This window comes from Anopheles moucheti, chromosome 2 (assembly GCF_943734755.1).
Source record: "Anopheles moucheti chromosome 2, idAnoMoucSN_F20_07, whole genome shotgun sequence".
Lineage (NCBI taxonomy): Eukaryota > Metazoa > Arthropoda > Insecta > Diptera > Culicidae > Anopheles > Anopheles moucheti.
Genome location: NC_069140.1, coordinates 9,280,512 through 9,302,099, shown reverse-complemented (window position 1 = coordinate 9,302,099; position 21,588 = coordinate 9,280,512). Strand labels below are relative to the sequence as shown.

The following is a 21,588-nucleotide window of genomic DNA, read 5'->3' as shown; positions in this document are numbered from 1 at the left end:
ACCACTGCGCCATGCTTTTAGGGTACAGGTAGGGCTGCGCAAAGATACCGAATGATGGTCCGGGTTGCTTTGCTTCTCGCTTCGATAATTGTCTATATATTGATTGATGATGATTTAACGATGATGATGCGGCTCGGGCACACTAGTACGAGCGGTGAGCGGCTTTACTCGTATTGCGTCGACTGATTACACGAGGCCTTTCACGATTGACCCCACGCGTCCGCGGGTAATACGCTTCCGTCCCGCGTGATGCCGCGTCGGGACGCGGATGGGTTGAGAAATATAAATAAAACACTTGCCACTTGCCGGAGTGTTGCTCCGAAACCGTGCGGTCGACCGTGTAGCACGAGCGAAGCAATTTCTCCGGAAAACCGAAAAACGGTGGATGCGGGCAAGGTGAGCATCGGGCAGGGATGATAAAGGTAAAGCTTTCCCAACTTTGAACCCTGCAATTTAGGAATCATCAAATAATTGCATCTTGAGCAATTGAAGATTTTCTTTTCCTTCTGTTCATTTTTAAGTGCGATTCTTCAAATGGTTAGCCAATGCAGTGGATTTTCGTTTTTTTCCTGCGTCCACTAGGTTAGGTCATTTCCTAATGTTTATCTTCTTGTCCTGAGAACTGAGCTAAGGCTAAGGAGGAAAAATGATCGTTTATTTAAACCCACATGTGCAACCTTTTAAAGCTCGGCGCTGGCATAGTTTGAGTGTATGACTAATCACAGACTTTCAATTTTACACACAAACCGTACACCCAATCCCAATAACACAAAAAACGAGACGAAACACGAAGTCTACAACAATTAAAATAATCTTACGCATTAGCTTAAACCATTTTAAACGCGTCGTACCCTGGTGGTGGAATTTCTTCGATCAACGAAATGGAAAATAGGAAGCATTTCCGCATGCCGGCGTACGCTACGCATTGCAAGGGCCCGGTGCTCTGGAACTGTCATGCCCGAACAATTGCGCGAAGACGGCGCGCGCGGGCAGCGAAAAGGGTTGTTGTTGGTATTTGTTCAGATCGGTCGGGTTAATCGGGTGAATGGGCGGAATGGGATGGTAACGGTGGACGTGGCATGAATTATGCTTACCATTCCGATTCCGATGCATTTCCGCGTGTTCCCTGACGGTGCGGCATAGCGGCATGGCACGGGCTCGTAATTTGTTTCGCCTTTGTTTTTACTGAAGTTTTTACTTTCCTTCAAGTTCAAGTTGGTTATGGGCCGTTATGGGGATTGTGTGTGTTTTTTCTTCTCCGTGTTGTTGTTTTGCTGTGGATAGTGCATTTTAAATGCGTTATGTTGTTTTACGATGCTTATGCAAAACAAACTATGCGCCAGCTAATGATCGAACAAATTCACTGCGGGGAAGAGTTTGAAGGAGTAAGAAGTTACGGTAAGCTAGGAGTCGACTTGGGAAGCGTTGAAGTTATATCTGTAAGTGATCGATCGAACTGTGAAGAACAGTACAGAAACGACACTTATTTGTACAATGCGCTTGAAGGTAGAAAGTTATACGATCAGATGCTGCCTGATGTTTGGGATTTCTTGCACTAACTCCAAGGCTAAGTGAATAGAAAACATGTGCCTATTTAACCGTTTAGGGTTTATTTTTCACGCACCTGCCAACCCAAACCATTATTTTCTTGAGCTCCACCTAACGCTTCATTCTTCCAAATTTCATCTCAAAACATTCCACATACCCTTTCGGTAGATTGTTGTTCCTTTGCTTCTTTCCCATTCCACGGCCAAACACAATCGCGCTGGCAGTGTTTGAGGTGAATAAATTTGATACGTGCTAATTAAAATCGGTGCATATGCGCGCTCTCGAAAAATGCGGTCAATGTTTCTCGGCGCCCTGATGAGACGCGGTGGAATGAATGTGCACAATTCGATCTGCTGCAGCGGGCTGTTTTTCCCGTCGTGTTTGGCGGGCGCAGGTTTCCCTGCGAGGCCATAATCGTTTCGATTCGCTCTGGCCACGGGTAACAAGCAAGAGTCATCAAACCCTGGCCCGTCTGGAGCCGTCATGTTGTGTTTGTTGGTGTGCGCATCGAAAGGGAGCTGTAAAAAAATGGCGTTGTCGATCGCAAGGCCACTCATCGCCAGCCGGGAAGCGTATCCGCAATTTTTTCCCACCCTTTTACATGATAACATTTTCATTTTTCCACCAAACGTTTTATTTATTTTTCTCTGGGCTTCTGTGGGAAGTGGAGGAGGAGGAGGGATCGGGGCTTGGTGCATCAATAAAGTGATGCGCGGTGCGGTGGGAATTTACAATGACCCTAATTGCGCGAACGGTTCCCTATCGATGTCAATTTTTGCATGCCTTATCCAGCAATGATTAATTATCGCCCTCGATATTGAGTGGTGTGCTGGTTTTGGGATGATCTTGGAGAAAGCTCTCTGGAAGATGTCAATAATGACTTGTGATGATGTGAAATATTGGTGAAATATCAGTGAGCTTTTTGAAATAAGTAATGTCCATGTTACTATTTGCTTGAATATGAAGACATAAATGTATTGATTTTTTCTTTTAACGACGACAAGTATATTTTTGTTAATACATTTTCTAATGAATATCAACAATAAATACATGATCTAGCTCTTAATCGTTGCAATTTTTGAGTTAGGCTGGCCATTTTTTTTTACGACCCAATTCATTTGCAACATTTGATTCATTGTTTATAATGTGGCAGCCAGTCCGGTGGCAAGCATTCGGTGCAATCAGAATAATCACAAACCCTGCCCATTCGCATCTCATCTTAACGCTCCAAAACGCACACCCGCTACAGCGACTGCATCCGATGTAATACCAGCCGAAAGTTGCGTAAGTTACGGCCCGGCCGCACCATCTGCATTATGGGTGCACGCGCCTGCCAAAATTACCATCTCGAACATCATGCCCGAAGCATCCCGAAGCGCGAAGGAGTCGCATCCACCCGGCACACGGACCTTCTGCACCGTTTGACTATCGTCTCCATCGCCAACTAGTACACGGACGCGCGAAATGAGAAAAGCTTATCGTTTGATTGCCACTACCCCCCATCACTGGCTGCGCTGAAATCATTTGCCGCTACGCCGTGGTTTTTTTCTTCGTATTGTTTTGGTCCGCAAAGCTGATGACGCAAGCGGACGAACCGTTTTTGCTTGCATGGCTTTGGAAGTTAATGCTGCTCGTTAAACTCTTCTGCTCAAGCGACAGCAGCATCGGTTGCATATAGGTGCAGTTTTGAATATTTATCCTTCCTTCCACTTTGTTTTTAGTTTTTTGGGTGGTCTCCCCGTTCATGCATTGTATGTGCCGCAAAATTAGCTTAAGATCGCACATAACCCAATGCGTGATGCTTGTCCAACATGGACAGACAAACCGATCGAGAAACCCCAAAATTCGTTACATGCACACGCACGATGCGATGACGTTCGAGTCAATTTTGAAGGTGGCATTGGTTAATGATCCCCGTCGATATTGGGCTGCCGTGTACCGTAAGCGGTGTAATTGTGTCGATCGTAATGAGGCAATAAAGATTTTCCCACAGGCGCCAACGAGTGGGACATGGGCAAACCAAATAAGAAAAACTCCTCAGCAAATGTACATCTCACTCACCATCGAGTACGAGTGGTAATTTGAAACCGGGACAGCAGTTGTAACCGACCGCTCACCCCGTAACTGGGTCGATTAAATAGCAACAGCTCGGCTAAGTGTTTCATTCGCTTGCCATTTAACCACACTGCCTAAAAGCACCCTCTTAGGAAATCAATCTCCTGTGGCTGTTGCGAAAAACAAGGCCGTTTTTCCAGTAGCATTCAGCGCTGATGCTAATGCGGCACTTCCTACATCGTTTCGCTTCCTTCCGTTTTTGTTTTTGCGTCAGTTTGTTTTTCTGCAATTGCTTCATCCAGCGTAAAGCTCATCCGACCACAAATGCGGGTTCATTCGATACTTTGGTCGCAATACTTCTCAGTTGCACCACTTCTGAGACGTCACATGGACTTGCAGCTAGCGTTGCAACAGATCGGTTCGCAATCGATTTCCTTTCATGCTAGAAAACCGGAGCGCGCCAACCGGAAAGAAACGAGGATGTTTGATGATGACATTTAGTTCCACCCGGTCTGATGGTCGAGAGTGATCTCGAGAGGGAATGGTTTGAATAGGCGCTATGGTCGCTTGAGACACTGCAGGTGAATGTGCGCTCAATTGCCGTGATGGGGTAGGGCCAACCGAGTCTATCATCGTTGAAGGTTAATTTGAGCGCATTGCATGCTACTCCACGCTCTTGCCCAACGGACGATTCTATGGTTGGTTGTGGTTGCTCTTCAAGAGCCTTCGTGTCATATTAGCTTGGACAGACGCAGCAGATCTCCGCACGCAGATCTGATCAGATCGGTGCGGACGTGGAGGAATGTGTGGACATGTGCGAATTTGACGCCCTTGGAACGTTGGATTGGACACTCCTGTGAACTTGCACGTTCATCGGTGTTTACAAACAGTTCAACACAACCTTTGCCGGTTGCTTCACACTCCCGACGGCGGCGACATTGACGATGCAATGCCTCAATGTTGCACGCGGAACGAGATCACAATTGCGTAACAGCTGGGGCCGCGCCCCGGGATGGCCTTTAGTGGGGTGTACACGTTAGTTTTTCGCTTACTTTACCTGTCCTGTTTGTTGTCCGGCTTACGAAAGCCGAATATTCGTGGGCTTGCGAAACCACCAACGGTTCGATGAACAAACTTTGGACAGTTCGTACGGAACCGTCAAACCAGTTATTCTTTCGTTTGCGATCCGGGGTCGGCTGGGGAAGGTACCACTACAAAAAGGGAATGGCTCCTGGCACAAGTTGCAGCACTAATGCTGCAGCGACTCGGTGAGAAAGGTCTCGGGCAAGTGTGCTTTTGAAGTTTTCCCTGTTTTCAGTGGCGCGTGTGTTACGTAAATGCGGATCGTTTTTATCTTTGTCCATTGGCTGCTGGGCAGCAGGAGGCTGTACAGGAAGTTTGTAGCGTTATCCGGTCCATGCCTAATCGGTAATCGGCAAGCTTGTTTCTTTCCCCGGTGTATGGATCCGGTGTCCGGTATGGATGTTTTAAAATGTTTTTATTTTTGTCTACCAAAGTTCACTATTTGTTTCCTTTCAGCTATTGGATTGGGGCGTGTTACATCACACACCACATGAATCGAATGATCTATTAGTGATAATGTTCGAATTATTTTGGATTTGGAAAGGTTGCACAATGTTTTTGGTCCTTTGTTGAACAGTATGGAGGAATTCAATTTTACCGATTTGGATTTTAATTGAAAATTATGTTGAAATTAATTTATGCTGGTTCCTAACCATAGTTCTGGAATATTTATCTTAAATATCTGAATAGAGTGTTTTTGGACAATCGATTTAAAAAACCACAAAATGAAATATTAAATTTATATGTTTTTAGCAAGAAACGGTAGTCATTGCACATATGAGGATTATTTTTATAAATTAAATATTTTACTAGTTATATGAAACATGCAACCTTGTTAAACTTTCGTACTTTTGGTTTTACATTTTTGTCCAGATATTTAGTGTAGGAAACGAAATTTTGAGATTTTATGAATCGATGTGAATGACTTTGTTTGACATTTGTCGATAAGTTGATGTAAATTTTAATTAGAAAATCAATTTAGCCCAATTTTGTTAGGTTCATTTGACTTGTCAATTTGTATGGCAATTTAAATTTCTGTAAAACACAATCTCAGAAAAGTGTCTTTAATGCTTCATTTTACCATTTCTTCCCTTAGTAAACTTTAAGGTTGCTTATCAAAAAAATATGTGTGATTTTTTATACTAATTTTAGATTACTTAGATAAATTTTTTCTTCGTGCAATTTTATGAATTACCTTGTTCGATTGCACTGATTTTATGGCTCCATAACATTGTAATGCTTGACATTGATGTCGTCTTTCGGGCGCTGAATACTTTGCCCCTAAATGTAGGCTGCACGCATTGCATATCTGTAGTCACCACACTGCAACAATAATTGTTGAGCGTTTTGAATTTCCAACGGCTTCGTGATATTGCTTTTCACATTCTTATGAATTTATTCAAGTGAAATGCAATCTGGTCGTTCTACAATATTAAAACGGGGTAAATGGAACTTTACGTGTCTTTCACGCTGCAACAAGTCCATGAGATCAATGGTCTTAAAGCGGAAAATAAAAATACACCACACCTAACAGATATTGTTTTTCAATAAATCTATAAAGTTTTTATTCTCTCAATGTAGGAAACGCGATTTGGCGTGAATAAAACCAACAACGGACTAAAATTTATTACAAGTTTTGTTATTCCTACTTACATACTTTCAGTCAGTCAGTTTGTATTGGTTTGTTTATGCGCAGCTGATCCGAGCAGTGCCAACTTAACGTATCCTCAAACTGCCTAGTTTAACTACAATCACCTTGCTTAGAATAATCCTTACCGTACAGGAAGCAATGGTATTTACAGCGTGAAGCGGCATAGCGTTTCTCCTTCATCCTAGTCTTCACCACCTAGAAACGTTTACGCGCTATTGTTGGAGTATAACATTTGGCATTGGAATTCAGGACTTTCGCCAGTAGCTACCTTTCGTTTTGGTAGCGACTCAATCCTTCCTAGCTTAGCTAACAACAGTTTCGTTAACACAGGGCATGGTGGTGCTGGTTGCATTCATCAACTCAATCGAATCTGTTTGTTTGGCATCGCTTAATGTTTCGTTGGAAAACTGCTGTCGCTTCCCTCGCCGTGTATAGCCCTTCTTAAGCCACAGCTCCTTGATCAGATCGGCACCCTTCTCACCGATCATGATGACGGGTGCATTAATGTTACCGCTCGTGATGCGCGGCATTATGCTGGCATCGATAACGCGCAACCCTTTGATGCCGTACACGCGTAGCTTCGGATCGACGACTGCCCACGGATCATCCGGTGGGCCCATTTTAGCCGTACCGGACATGTGGTAAATCGTCATGGTGTACTGCCGAATGGCGCAGTCCCAGTACTCGTCGGTAAACTCCGGCAGATGGCGACAGTTCGGCACCTGCTTGCTGTGGAACCGTGCACCGAACCGCTTCATGGCCTGCGTTTCACCGAACGCTATCGCAGCCTTGACTCCTTCGCGCAGCACCCCAACATCGTCCGGATGTGTGAGATAGTTGTGGTACAGCAGAGGGTAACGCAGAGGGTTGCGAGACTGCAAGCGAATGAAACCGCGGCTTTTGGGACGCAACATCATCGGGAAGACGCCGAACACATCCTGGTTGTTGATAGAGCTAAACATATCATCGTAGAATTCATCCTTAAGGCCATGCGCCTTCTTCACCTGATCGCCACCGTCCGACGGTGTCGATGCGCTGGTCAACATGAACTCAATATCCGGCCAATCGTCCGTCTGGTTCGCGTACTTGGTGCTGATGAAGCCGACCGCCTCCAGCCCGATACTGCTCGTCAGTGGCCCGTCCTCTGTGACCGCGTATCGGAGGGCCGAGTTCAGGTTCACCAAGCGGTTCATAATAACCGAGATGGGTTGATCGATGCGGAACACCAACCCACCAACAGCGATGTGATCCTGCAGATTTTGTCCCACCCCGGGCAGGTCGTGCATGACCGGCACACCGACACGTTCGAGATTTTCGCGCGGTCCAATACCGGACAACATCAGCAGATGCGGCGTACCGATAGCTCCGGCCGAAAGAATCACCTCGCGCGTTGCAAAGGCCTGGTGCGTTTTGCCTTCGCGTATAAACTCCACACCCAGCGCGCGACGTGAGTCCGGATCCAGTATGACGCGCGTCACGTGCGCGAACAGTGCAACGTGTAGATTTTTGCGGTTGCGCACCGGCCGCAGGAAAGCTTTCGATGTACTGCAACGCGTACCACGGCGCATCGTGAACTGGAAGAAGGCAAACCCGGTCTGCTGTTCGCCGTTAACGTCCACTATATCGTAACCCATCTCTTCGCCGGCCTGCAGGAAGGATACCCCGAGTGGCGTCAAATATGGAGCATCTTGTACTTGCAACAGCCCTCCTAAAAAAGGGAGACAGGAAAAGGAAAGGTTATAAGAGTGGCTCTGGTAGGTTGTGGCGTGGTTTGTTACGCTTCGCTTACCCGTTCCGTGCTGTCGTTTGTTGCGTGCCAGGTAGGGGTTCCGTTGGTCTTCCGACTTGCGGAAGTACGGCAGGACGTCCTCGTAGCCCCAGCCGGGATTGCCCAGCGCCCGCCACAGGTCGAAGTCGCGCTTGTTGCCGCGAACGTACAGCATCGTGTTAAGTACCGACGAGCCGCCGAGGACCTTGCCTCTTGTCCAGCAACAGCGGTTATCCTTCATCGCCTGGCATGCCGTCTTCTGTGGCTGGGTTCTGGTGAAAGGAATTTTGGAACGAACATGAGAATCTTCCATTTATAGAAACGAAATCTAATGCGGACAATAAAAATGTCGATCATCGAGATGTATTGATCGCGACTGCTACTGATTGGATTTGTAGCAGAGAGGCTGCGACTGTCTGCTGAACACACTTCGACCTAGTTTGGCAGATGTGATTGAGGTTAGGAAATAGTGTGACCTTTGTGTGAGCCAACGGCAAAATTTGTTTAATCCTTTTGTGATGTTATGCTGAGCGCTTGATGTTGCAACATGCAAAAGGATGTTCTTATGTAGGAGATTGACTCATCGCATACGAATGAACCATTAGCTAAGCGGCTTGATTAATAGCGTGAATTCAGCAACAACCTAAAGCAACGCATCACACACAGCTCAAAGGCCATAACATCGCATGATGCGTCCTCAGCTATCATTCATGAATTGAATTAACTCCATTTGGAAGAATGAATCATTTATTGGTTTCTTGAAGACTTATCCAGCATAAGGGGCGTGAAGAAGTTGTATTTCAAGTTTTTTCGAAGTTCAAGGGTATTATGTAAATCAATCGGAAATGTTTTGTCTAAGTATGACAAATAGTTGCTGATGCATCACTCTTCATTAATAATAAAATGTTCATTTGAATAAAATTGATCATTGCATCATTTGACATTTATTTCGAATGTCCTCCTCCGGAAGTTGTACGTGGGGAGTACGTTTTGAACGAATGATGTCCAATAATGTCCTACAAAGTGGACCACCTCGGTCACGGCACATCCCGACATCGTACCGCTAGTACATCCATATGCAACGGTCATCGGAGTGACTCGCACAAATGGACAGCATGGTGAGGAAATTTGTCTGTTCGTGCGTCTATTTGTCATATTAACGCTTTCGGTGGAGGTGGTTTGCTCGGGCAAACAAGTCAGCAGCTGCGTGGCAAAATGTTAGCCGCTAGCTGCATCGCATCATCTTTCCCGAGCGACCGGGCGCTCGTCGCTCGTCCGACAAGGTCGTTACCCATACGCGACATACGTAATACACACAACCCAAACAACCGGCCCAAAAGTTTGCGGAGACACCCGGTGAGTTCGAGATCGTGTCATGTTGCCAAAAGTTGCTCAAACCTACAGCGGCCAAGTGCTTCCGATAAGGCTAATTTTGTCGGCTGAAAGTTGCCGAAAAATCAACGTTGCATTCGTGGTCTGAAAAGCCTCTTGTCCTTAAAGGCGTTAAGCCGCAAGGTTTCGTTCCGGAATCTGAAGAGTCCGTCCGTTGATGTGCGTAATATTTGATCTAGGTCATGTTGACCAGTGGATGCATCAGATTATGTGCAAGATGTGTACCAAATGAATTAACGTTTTTTTTCTTGTAATTTACACTTGATCAAGGCGTTGCACAGACGGGTGATAGATGAAGGTCTCTGTCTACTTGAAGAATAGCTCTGCAGCTTCTAATGTAAGGTTAAACGAAGTTGTCGGTTTGCGGTTCTTGATTATTTGTGGTAATTTCGGGGCGATTAAATAAGGTGACATTAGAGCAAGTCCTTGTGAGGACCCGTGGCGCTACCGGTAACTACCGTCTGCGTTACGCTGGTAAGTGCCTGAGGGGATCCAGCAAAGGTACGCGTCAGACGAGTACGTCTAGTGCCGTCTGTCGATGCATCAACCGTCACGTACGCAGGGTTTTTCAACCTTGGGAAAAGCTCTAGCATTTCTTCTCATGTCTCGTCATCCACCAACGTAACGATGAGTATGAGAGTAAAAACCGACCCAACCATCCGCTGCACCCATCGCATGTACACACACGTGAGCCGTAGTTGCGCAACGTAAAATTGTAGCAATTTGTAGCAGTCGATTAGCCGCACAAGAAGTAGCATTCAAACATTCTTTTCCCGATGGAGGAGGCAGTTGAGGGTCGATCTTGAGGTTTCTTGATCGTGCCAACAATGGCGCCGACGTCTTACTGGACAAGGATGCATGGGGCGTTTTTTTCCCCCGCGCTACCCGTAGTGTCTTATTTTTCAATTAAAAACTGTCCTCTTTTGCCTATTGTGTTGGTTGCCTCATCATCTTGAGTGGCCCTTTGCCAATTCAAGCAGGCTCCGTACCTTCGGATGAAGCTGTCTGGCTTCGCGCCGAGACGTGTCCGCCCTTTTGTGAGGTACCGCCGGGCGCCGCGGATTTCTATCATCTTGAGGTGTCAAACCGAAAATTAAGAATATCATTTTCAAAGTTCAATCATCGTTCACCCCAACTGTCATCGGTGATGATGTTGCGTTTCGTACGTTCGACCTTGTTCTCTTTTGCCCCTATCGCTTTCGATCCCGCATTGTCAAGTCGCTCAAGTTCAGGCCGAGCGTCAGGTGGCAAACGTGCGCTAAATCACCACATCGGATTGGAGGCTGAGCAGAAATTGAGTAGGAACCAATCCATTACGCGCCCGATCAGCTCACTCTCGGTGGAACGGAATGGTGGTTGCGAAAAGCTGCGCCGATCCCACGATCCATCCGCACGAAGGTCGTCACGGTATGTTCGCCTTTCTTTTCATCTTTCGTTAGAGCTCGTTGTTTACTTTTCGGTCGATCAATCTGGTTTGCTTCTGGCAAGGGGAAGAAATATTGTAATACCACTTGTTGCTCAATAAAAACGGCCACGGCGTCAGGGTTTGTTCTGGTGGCAATTTAATAGGTGGCAAATGCGTAATAATCGAGCGCACTAATTATGCTTCCTCGTTATCGGGTGATTGTGGTGTTGCTATTCAGGACAGTCTAATGATCTAAATTTTACACCATTTTTCCCTATTTTTGGACAATACAATCCACAGCTCACCATTCTGCTCAGCCGCGCGAGAGCTTAGTGATTATGTTCCGAGCCGGGCCGGGGGGGTCTATTTCAGGTGGGAACACCCAATCCGTCAGACATAACGAGCCGTTCATGTTTGCGTGCGCTTTCCGGGTGCAACGGCAGACATTACGTTAGCAGTGCGCTTCGATTTCACGCCACGGTATTCAGTATTCTACACGAGCGCATCGCACAACCATACCCTTATGCAACCGACCACAGCACAGCACGTGCTGCTCTGCATCTACAAAAGGGAAAGTGATCGGTGTGGTATCGCCGTCGGCTTAACAGAAAACAAAAAGAAGCGCTGCTACGAAGTAGCTTGCGAAGGCAAAAGCGTACCGCTGCATCGTTAATTGTTGAAATCTTGATGCAAATCAGTTCTGGCATTGTACCGCGGTAGTGCGCTGGTGGGTTCGCTAAATCTTCCCCAATTTAGGGCGTCATTAACCATAATGTGATTAAGGATAGTGATGTTTGCTGGTTAGATTGGTTCCTCTTTTTAAGACATAATTTGTGACGAAATTTTTACAGATAATCAATATCAAAACTCTAATCTTTCCTCATAGCATATTATTATTATTATTATTATTATTATTATTATTATTATTGTTATTATTATTATTATTATTATTATTATATGTAATTGATTTATGTTATAAATTAAATAAATAAATAATTGATTTATGAAAAACCGTGGAGAAATAAACGGGCCTTGTCGGAACTCGAACAGCCGTAAAACCGGTTCCATTTGCCAAGAAGCATGTTATGTTGGGGTAGGTCTCGTCGGACGGACAAAGGAAAAAAAACATCCATTGAAGGTAATTTTCTTACTTTTCCGTACCACTGTATGGGCCACAAATGTGAGCCCGATTGGGTCACGAGCTACAATTTTATAGGCCATACAGTACAATAAAAGCACCAAACCGGTTGTAAACCTATACCAATAATTTCACCATAAAACAATCTTCACCATTGCATTATGCATTGGGAAAGTGTGCGTTTTCGTTTCATTCGGACTCTGACTCAGCCCCAGTACCGTCCTTTAAAGAAATTGTTAAAGTTCCAATTTAAAATCAGTCCAAACAATTGCTGTGGGCAAAATAAATGCACACACATTTTATAAGGAGTAGTACAGGGTGCAGGAAAAGTATCACGAATTAAAAAAGTAATAATGTTTCAGACATTAATAATGGCTTCGTGAAGTAAACGTTAACTATGGAAGATAATTAATGATATTGCGTTCGAGCTATTAACAAAAAAACCCGAAAAACTATGGTCAAAGGTCTCTCTGAGACACCTTGAACGTCATTAGCTGACTAGCTAACACGATTCGTATTATTAGTGAGTGAGTGCTTTGAGGTTCTAATGTGTTTCCAAAGGCAACTTTCAAAATATTTTTTTTATCATAATTTACTAAGCTCTGTTTTCATAACATGCGAAGGGGTACTGATTTGCAAAGACAACTCGAACCCACCAGCATTGGCTGCTAGACACCGTGAAAACGATCAAAGCGTTGGAGAAGAAAGAAAGATTTGTAGTTTTTTTTTCACTCACAAAAACCCGCACGAATGAAGATGCAACGAAGAAACACAAGCAAAATGTTGTTCCATCCCTGGGGGTGTGTAGACGTAAAATAGCTTGCAGTTCATCACAAGGTTTTTTTTTGGCAACCTCAACCATTGAGTATAGTTCAAGTTCAAATGAAACTACCGCGTCTTCAAAGCAATTGCTTACTGCTGGTTACATGGTCTCACACCACAGGTCATACCACCGTCCACAGCTGACCTCACGCCGCATTTCATGAGCAATATAAAACGTTTGGCTTTTATTGTGCTTTTGCTTTCGCACTTGCTATCCCAACGTTGCACTCTTCTGTACGCGCCAGTATCATTCATGAACTTGACATTGGCAGTAGTATTAGGATTTTGGGAGCCGTTACGTAATTGGCCCCTGAAGCAATGAGGCACTAAAACGTCCACTAAAGCTAAAACACCAACCAGGAAGCTGTAAATCTCACCTTTAGGAAGGCATTGCGCGTAAAAGTTTCACTCCAAGGTCCCAAGTTCTATTGAAGGAAGGCAGTTACTCGCACGAACTACCAGACAACTTTCAACAAACGTCCGAAACCGTTTAAATGCCTTTGGAGATGCCTTTTTGGAGAAGAGAAGTACGGCATGCCTCAGGTGAGGTCATTTGAATCAACCCCGATCTGCGATCGTGAAGGCGTTATGTTGAGGTTAGAAAGGTTTACTGCTCCAGACCAATGCTGTTACCTACGCGAGAGGTGCTGATCATGCTGAGATAAAAATCAGTTTTCTGTAATGATTTAAAAAGCAAACTTATTAGCCACCGCCAGCATACCTGCTAGATGTAGATATGGTTCGCCCAGCAAACACCCAACTTAGACGAACGTGCTAAATGTGCACTGGATCGTCAGAAATAAAATATTGATTGTTTTGCTTCATTTTTCATCCTCAACCTTCGATCGTCGGAAGGAAGGAAGGGGGGGCGTACAAGTCATTAAAAATGACTTAGATATTCTGTTCCGTTCGTCGTACGGTGGCTACCTGGGTACAACAAAACGGTATGCGGTAACTAGTTGTATCCAATCATCGGCGCTAAAGCAACCTATCCGTAACCTTTCACTTCCACTCGGCGTTTTTTTTGTATGATTTGGATCGCGCGGTAAACATTAACGATCAAGCATTAAATATGTGTGTACGCTTATGTAAGCACATTTATCGCATTGGTTAAGGCACGCTGCTGAAGCAAGCCCCCTTCAAGTAGCATCTGCCCGTTGCATTCACCACGACACGAAGTGCATACCGGGCAGAGGCCGGCTTTGTTGGGCGAACACTTCAACTTGAGCATCTCGTGACTCACCCACCATACCAGCTATCGGTGCGAGACCTTGTTGGTACTATCCCATTGACGGTTTGTTTTTATCACGGGCGCCCGATCGTGCACCGGGTGCATAAATGAATCGTTTGCTTCGGGTGAGTGAAGTAACGGAATCGAACATTTTCGGGTCCCTCGCGTTGGTGCCGCAGACATAAATTGGTTCCGCGTGTTGATTTTCTTCGCACAGCGCCTCCTCCCTTCAACATCCGATCAGAGCGCGCCTGCGAGTTGACGAGCGACTAGCGGGAAAGCGTTAGCGTCAACATGCAGACAGGCTTGCCATTTTGTCCGGTTTCCCACTTCTTGCTGCCTTGTGACGGTAAACATGAGTGTGTTTTTCTTCTTCAACATTGGTGTTGGTGGTGATCTACATCAGACGGTGGTGGTAAAGGCAGTTTCATCACTGAACGCTCATTGAAGGATTTTTGGTAGCACGCAAAGGCTGTGGAGTTATAATAGGCACGACAAAATTGTCGGAAATTAGAGATATCGTTAGTTTGTAAATCATGTCTGTTTTGGTTGTATTCCTATTAAATAAATACGTTCACTACTGTTTCCTGAGGAACTTCAACAATTCCTCCAACTCCAAGACTGTCTACATTTTGAATCATCAAGGGAATTGTTATGTAAACAAGAATTAGCTATGTTCGAATCTATACCACGGGATGACTTCATTCTTGACAGGTAATACATTACCGACTCCTAATTCGATGCCACATTGTGTTATTTATTGCAAATCAATTCACTTTATCGCCTTCAGTTCCTGCTTCGATCATAACTTATCGATGAAGATCGACATCTTGTTGGTCGGTGTAGATAATCAGGAAGATTTAAACGGCTGAACTTGATATTCGGATCAACCAACCGGCGGGTGACAACTGCAACTCCTTGAGCTATGACATATGTCTAAAGGCAGCTTTCTGGTCAGGGGCCCACTGTGATCTTCAAAATGTTACCTTCAGCCCAAGTTCAATGTATCGCTTCCAACGGTGTGCACCTTTGCGAGCAATAAACGGCAGGGCAAACGAGCGGATTAGGCGCAGATCGAGAAAGGGAAACCCAAAAATGAAATAAAAAACCCTGAGCATCTACACCTCGAAAACCACCCCGTATAGGGGAGATGCTGAGGCAGGATTGCTAGTTGCACACGAAAATCTGGTCTTTGAAGCGGTTGCGTCGGAACTGCTTTTGGCCGAAGGCCCTCGACCTTTTTCACTTTAAATCACAAGGTTTAGTAACGTGCATCGTTGTTTTGCACTTTGCCGGCTTTAGTTTTATTGGTTGAACGTTTTCTTCAGCTTCGTTTCCTTGGTCACTCTCTTCCTAATCTGCCCGTCCTCAAAGTGCAACAAGTTTTTGTGTTTGTATGGTGATGAAGTCACTCGTGGTATGTAGTTTTGTACAACTATTTTTTCCCCAGTAATTGGTTGTGATTTTTGGTGTAGCATAGCAAACTGTTCACGTGCAGCAACCATTCAATGGATATTGGAAACAAGTGTGATTAATTGATCGATTATCAATCGATCGGTGTTGGAAGTTCGCTCTCAATAGCAATTTCATTGCTTACCATCATTATGTACCGTACAGGGAGCAAAATTGTGATCAAGACCTTTCTCCGGTGCGATAATTATGCCCTTTACAATGGAGATACTCTCGCTTTAAGTACAGATGAATTAATATTTCATCTCTCCCGTTTGTATGTGTGGCATTTAAACCTTACCATACACCAACTTCAATGTAGCGAGCATCCTCAGCTCAGCTGGATGCTGATGATGATGATGGGATCGGATGTTCCGATTAATCGAATCGAATGGAAGATCACCTTTACACACGCAAAAAAAACACTCTTCAGTCGGATCGCAAACCACTTTTGCTGCCAAATCATATAGCTTTATTCATAGATTCATCCCGTAAACCGGTTGATGGAGCAAACTAACCCCATTTTTTGATAAACACACGCGTCTGATCTGATCTTGAAGCTAACCGAATAAAACGGTTTTTGTGTGCCGCCGTGAAACACCGGTTTAGGTTATATCGAAAAACGTTGGCAATACTTTGACCGCCCGTGTGTGGAGATGGGCAGGCACTAGCGAATCGAACATAAGGTCATGTAACAGGTTTTTTGGGAGGAAAAAACTGTTTTGATAAAATCACCTTCCCCAACAAAAAAAATAGGCTGCATTAGGTTGGTATGCTAAAATCGATAGTGAAACAGTCATCGTCAGGCAAGTTTTCTGCAGGAATCGACTGCGATAAAGTAATTCGTTTGCAAATGTAGACGAATGTTTTTGTTGTACCGGTTTTCTATACTATACAAATTGTAGTCTAGATTTGATGAATGTAAATCAAACCGTTTGATCTTTTGCATGTAGTCATGATTAGGCGACATTTTGTTGAAACATTAATGAACATTGTTTAAACCCTTTTAATCGCTTTTTCGAACAATGCTCCCAAATGATGCAAATGTCCTTCCGAAAAATATGTTAACATATTAGCCCGTTACGCGATTACGTTAAGCGATCAGTGGCTGCCGTCTAGTGAGGATAGTGCCGGTCGTGCTGATGATTAATTATTTATAGCACAATGCGTATCGTGACTTTATGACACCATCGTTTCGTTCGCCCACTTTCGTTGGCCGATTGCTTTCGACACTCGGGACATGCAGGCAGCGTAAATTAATTCCACTTCGAATTAATTCGAATAAGGAATGCGCTTACGGTCCCAGTCCTAGTGCTTTGGGCGGCAAATTACAAATTTTGGCAAAAATAATATTATTAATATTAAACAGAAGTATAATTCGTAAATTTCAAATCTTATAGAGAAAAATGTATTGCCTTTACTTATCGTCGACGAATAAATATATCTCCAATCGTACAAATGTGGAAATGTTATGCGCAGCTACGCGAAGTGATTGTGATTAAAATAGCGATCTCTGGCAAAGTGACGGTGTTCGGTCGTCTGGACACTTAACAGAAGTAATGATCAATAATAAAAAATGGATTGCATGATGGAGGTTTGGCCGATCAATGCCAATTGAATTGACTGAGACTAGGTTGGGCTGGGTGAATACTTTGACTTACTTTTGTATTTCTAGACGATAGTAGGTGCTAATTATTAGCTGGTCAGCATTGTGTATGTTTGTTAAGAGTTGACCCGATCTGACCAATCTTAAAAGAGGAAAATGTTTTACTGTTCATGCCGTTTTATCGCTACCATATATTGAAGCATGCAATTAACTGCCAAAATCATGCATAGATTATCATGACACAAATCAATCATTCATCGATCGTGGTGGCTGCTTTTTCTCCCCAGTGGATATAACACAGAGCGGGAGTGTTTCTATCGGCACGTTAAAGGTCGCTTACAACTCCTAAGTGATTGCGCTCGAAGCTATCGAAAATAACCACTTAACACTTTCCAAAGCGAAGAAAAGCAGAACCTGACCAACCGATATGTTTGAGCGCTGCTTTTTGTACACTGCCGCTCGTATGCAAGCGTGATTTACGCAATTGCACTCGGTTTGTTAATCTTGTGCCCCTTCCCCGAAACCCCATCCCACCGGTGCGGGGTTCGTCGCTTATGCTACGCTCAAATCAGGGTCAGTTCTTGGGCGCAAAACCACGCCGTCGAAACCCGCGCCTGAGCAACTGCACCGAACATCATATGGCGGGGCTGTATTTGACTGTACCAGCTCTGCCTAACCCAAGAATTGCATTTGAAATGGTTAAAAAAAAGTGCATCACCTCCCCAAAGTCACCACGCTTGGTTTGGCACGCCACAGGTTGTCCGACGACTTTCTGAAATTGCAGAACTTGCTTCGCGCATTACCCGCACTACCATTCGCCTAGCTCGCCACAGATGCATCGTGCTAGCGAGTTGCACACTATTTGTGCAACAAAATTCCCTAACCCCCATCGTCGTCCACAAGACGATCCACCTACCTGTACTTCCAATCCAGCTTGCTTTTGTGCAGATATAGCGACAGGATAGGCACGTCGGAGACCTCGGTTTCGTGTCCGCCCGCCTCGAGCAGCAGTACCTTCCAGCCGCCTATCTCGGACAGGCGCGAAGCGACGACAGCACCAGCCGAGCCCGCTCCGACAACGATGAAGTCATATTCTCGGTCCACCTCCGGCACATTGAACGGGCGATTCTCCGGATCAAACAGATCGTAGTTGTAGTAGGCGAGCGAGGCGATCAGGATCGGTACAATCGCTAGCTTGCCGACACCGATAACGGCTGTGGCGGCACTAATCGCTGCCCCGACCGCCGTTGTTAAGCCGGCCGCGGCAGGTGTTGCCTTCAGAGCGGCACCCGCCAACAGCGGAATAAGGGTACCAAAGGAGACCACCATTGTGTCTCGTACGGTCCGGTCTTTCCGGACACTGCGCGAAAGTGGATGCTGTAGTACGCCGCTGAAAAGTTCTTCTACCAGCCTGCGGTCGGGTGGTTGTAGCGCTGTTTGTTTATTTCAAAATTAAACTCCAAACCAATCTCGTTCATCATCCATCACCTCCCGTTGGGTGAGATCAGGGTTTTCCGCGGAAGCGCCAAGTTATTGGCGAGCCACCATCAGCATTAATCACTACACTTCACGCTCAAAACAACCCGATCACTTTCCAGCACACACGCTCCACACTTCGCAGACACTTTCACCAATTTTTCATTCGAATTTCGCTCGCTGTAAAAATGGAGCTCCTGATTTTTGCGACTTGTGTTACGGATGTTTTCGTTTCATCTTCTGCAAAGCCACTAGGCCACACACTCGAACGCTGCTTTAATGAGCGATCGATCGAGCGGCTGTTGGGCTACTGGCACAAACTTCAACAAATTGAAAAGATGCTCCCGTCCGAAGGCTATTTTAGAATGAAAGCCTTCCGAACGATCGGATCGGATCGGAGTACACACCAAGCCGGACACTGCTCGACAGATACCACGCGCACCAAACAGAAGGAAAGCGAACCGATCGCGTCGATCGACGAATGGGAACTGATCGAGTCTGCACGAGCCAGCACGTGGATTATGCAATTTTTGTGAGGTGCTGCGGTTCGGCCACTTCAGCCAGCTGTTGCAAAGGCTGAACCGCAGTGCGTCTGCCTAGTAGTGGTGGAAACAGCTTGCGGCTGTATGTGTGCGCGAAACTCCAACCAAATCCATTGCATTCAACCGGCTCCGTGTATGATGATGATGGTTTCACCTTGTCGGCTGCTTTGTGTCACGCACGAAAAATGTGCTTCTCGGCTTTACGCTTCCGTCTGTGTCGATGTGCGTAGCACAGAAATGGTGGAAAAAACAGGTTAGTGATGTGTGTTTATGTGGTTGATGTGACTGTGGAAAATTCACCTGTCTCTCTTCAGCGAAAGCGACGCGAAAAAGAAAAGCTTCTATCGAGGTAGGTTTAAGGTTTTTGACTTAATTTATGAAGCGCCGGTAGCGTTTCACCTCCACATACAGGCAGGCCTGCATCGATGCAGCGATGCGTGAGTGTAGAATTGTTTAAACACTGCGCGACAGAGCATAACTTTGCCCAGAACTTCGGACAGCTGATCACATCAAGACGATAGTTATGGGTGCACTAGCAAAATATCCCGTAATGTCTTTTATCTCCTATCTTTTATGTCTAATTTTCTTCACTTTTCATGATGAACTGGCCATAGTTAGAACATTATAAGGCTTATGCATTTATTATATCAACGGTCTTAGACGTACCTTATTTAATTACACAGCGAAATAGTTTAATTGCCGACATCCTGGGCTCAAACCAAACGCACACAGTATTGAAGTTATGGCACTTAGACAACAATTCACCAGGTGAACTAAAGTATATTCGAGGATTACTAATATTTCGTTAGTATCAACAAAGCCATGGCCATAAAATTGTGGCATGAAGTTTCAACAACAATTCGAAACTTCTGATCAGGAACTTCAACTTTGGAGTATGAAGTTTAGGCTACGAACTTTAAAACGAGATTTGCGCTATTGAATGAATCCTGAAACAAGTCTTCGTCTAGTAGTGGATTCTTGAACGTCTCGAGGTATTCCGGAAGATTAATTGTTTGTGCTATCATAAGGATACCTAGTTAGCCTAGTGCTTAAAGCTCCGTACTGGAGAGTTACAAAGCACAAAGGTAGATAAATATAGTCAAATAATAAGGAATACTTTTCTTCAAGTCGACCAGTGGTTCAAATTTATTTTGTACTTCGCGGATGTACTTACTGATGTCTGTTGTGTCGTCGCTTCCATGTAATTAAATTACTCAACATGCCTTTAAACACACAATAATACACACATCATTCAGACATTCTGAGCATGTTGTTTGCCTAAAATGTGCATAAATACTATGTGCGCGAGAAATTATGCGGCCTATTTACAATTTCCGCAATCCCTCAAAGGGTTTCTTCCTCATTTGTTTCGATGTTTGTTCCTGAATAGTTACACTTTCCAACGGTACACTACTGGTTGCTTGTGCACCTAGCCAGCCGCTACGCTTCCTGTAAGCGATCGGATTGATTTATCGCAACATAATCAAATTGTTCCGCTATACCACATCACGGTTCGTTTGCGGTTCGCTATAGATTCCCTAAATGTATGCGAAACGCATCGTCGATATGCGAAAGGAAGCAAAGCGAAGCAGCACCATAAACAATCCAACACCTAGCACACCTTTTTCAATCGTATAAAACTAAGCATAAACCGGCACCGGCATTGATTGAAGGAAAAGTTCCACCTTCTGCACCCGTAAAAATCATTCCGAGCACCAGAGACCCGTGCTCAAAGGGAAGCCTGCGGCGCGATATCGACCCGATGGCCTTTGGATTTGTTTGTTGAAAGATTTCAGGCAAACAGCGTTATTGCTGCAAACGGAAAATTAAACTGTCCCGACAGCAGCGTCCCGTGCCGTGTTTGTTATCGCCGTGCTGTCATTGAGTTCAGGAAGGTTTTTGTTGTTGCTGTTGTTGCTGGTTAGTTTCCTCTTTCGTCACTTTTAATGTTCACATCCAGTCGCCCAAAATTCAGCGGGCACGTAAACTCAATCGATCAATTTTCGCTTCATCTTCAAACATTGACCTTCACCGAGATTTCGGATCGGCGGCGTACGTGTTGTGTTCCGTTTGATTCGGTAATCGTTACGGAAAATGGACAAAAAAAACCAGGCGCGAGGTGAGAAGTTTGAAAGTTCGTAGAGAAACAATAAGATACGGCTGATTGGACAAACGCTGTTTGACGAGATAATTAATGCAGGGTAATGTCCTTGCATCGCTGCATTTTATGATGCTGTGGCATTTATGGGGGTATTAGAAGCTTTTTTCTGCTGTTTAGGCATTGAAGGCGGGGAGAGGCTAATGGTTGTTTTACGGCTATTTATTTGCAAATGTTATTTCATGCGGGACAAAATCAATGCTAATGTAGGACACTGTTTGTAAAGTTGGGCCAATTCGACGATTCAAGACGTTTTATGCTTTT

At 44.9% G+C, this 21,588-nt stretch overlaps 2 protein-coding genes across 3 annotated transcripts in view; one reads left to right on the top strand and one right to left on the bottom strand.

Annotated features, from left to right (window-relative positions):
* The window catches only part of LOC128310036 (flotillin-2), a 141,154-nt gene that overhangs the window by 80,640 nt on the left and 38,926 nt on the right, over nt 1–21,588 (top strand). The gene's annotated exons all lie outside the window — the stretch shown is intronic.
* Nucleotides 6,640–18,477, bottom strand: LOC128310028 (glucose dehydrogenase [FAD, quinone]-like). The gene is made up of 3 exons (XM_053046560.1): nt 18,065–18,477; nt 8,127–8,377; nt 6,640–8,045 (listed from the first exon to the last, which is right to left on the bottom strand). Exons 1-3 carry the CDS (start codon nt 18,475–18,477, stop codon nt 6,640–6,642), a joined length of 2,070 nt encoding a protein of 689 aa, XP_052902520.1.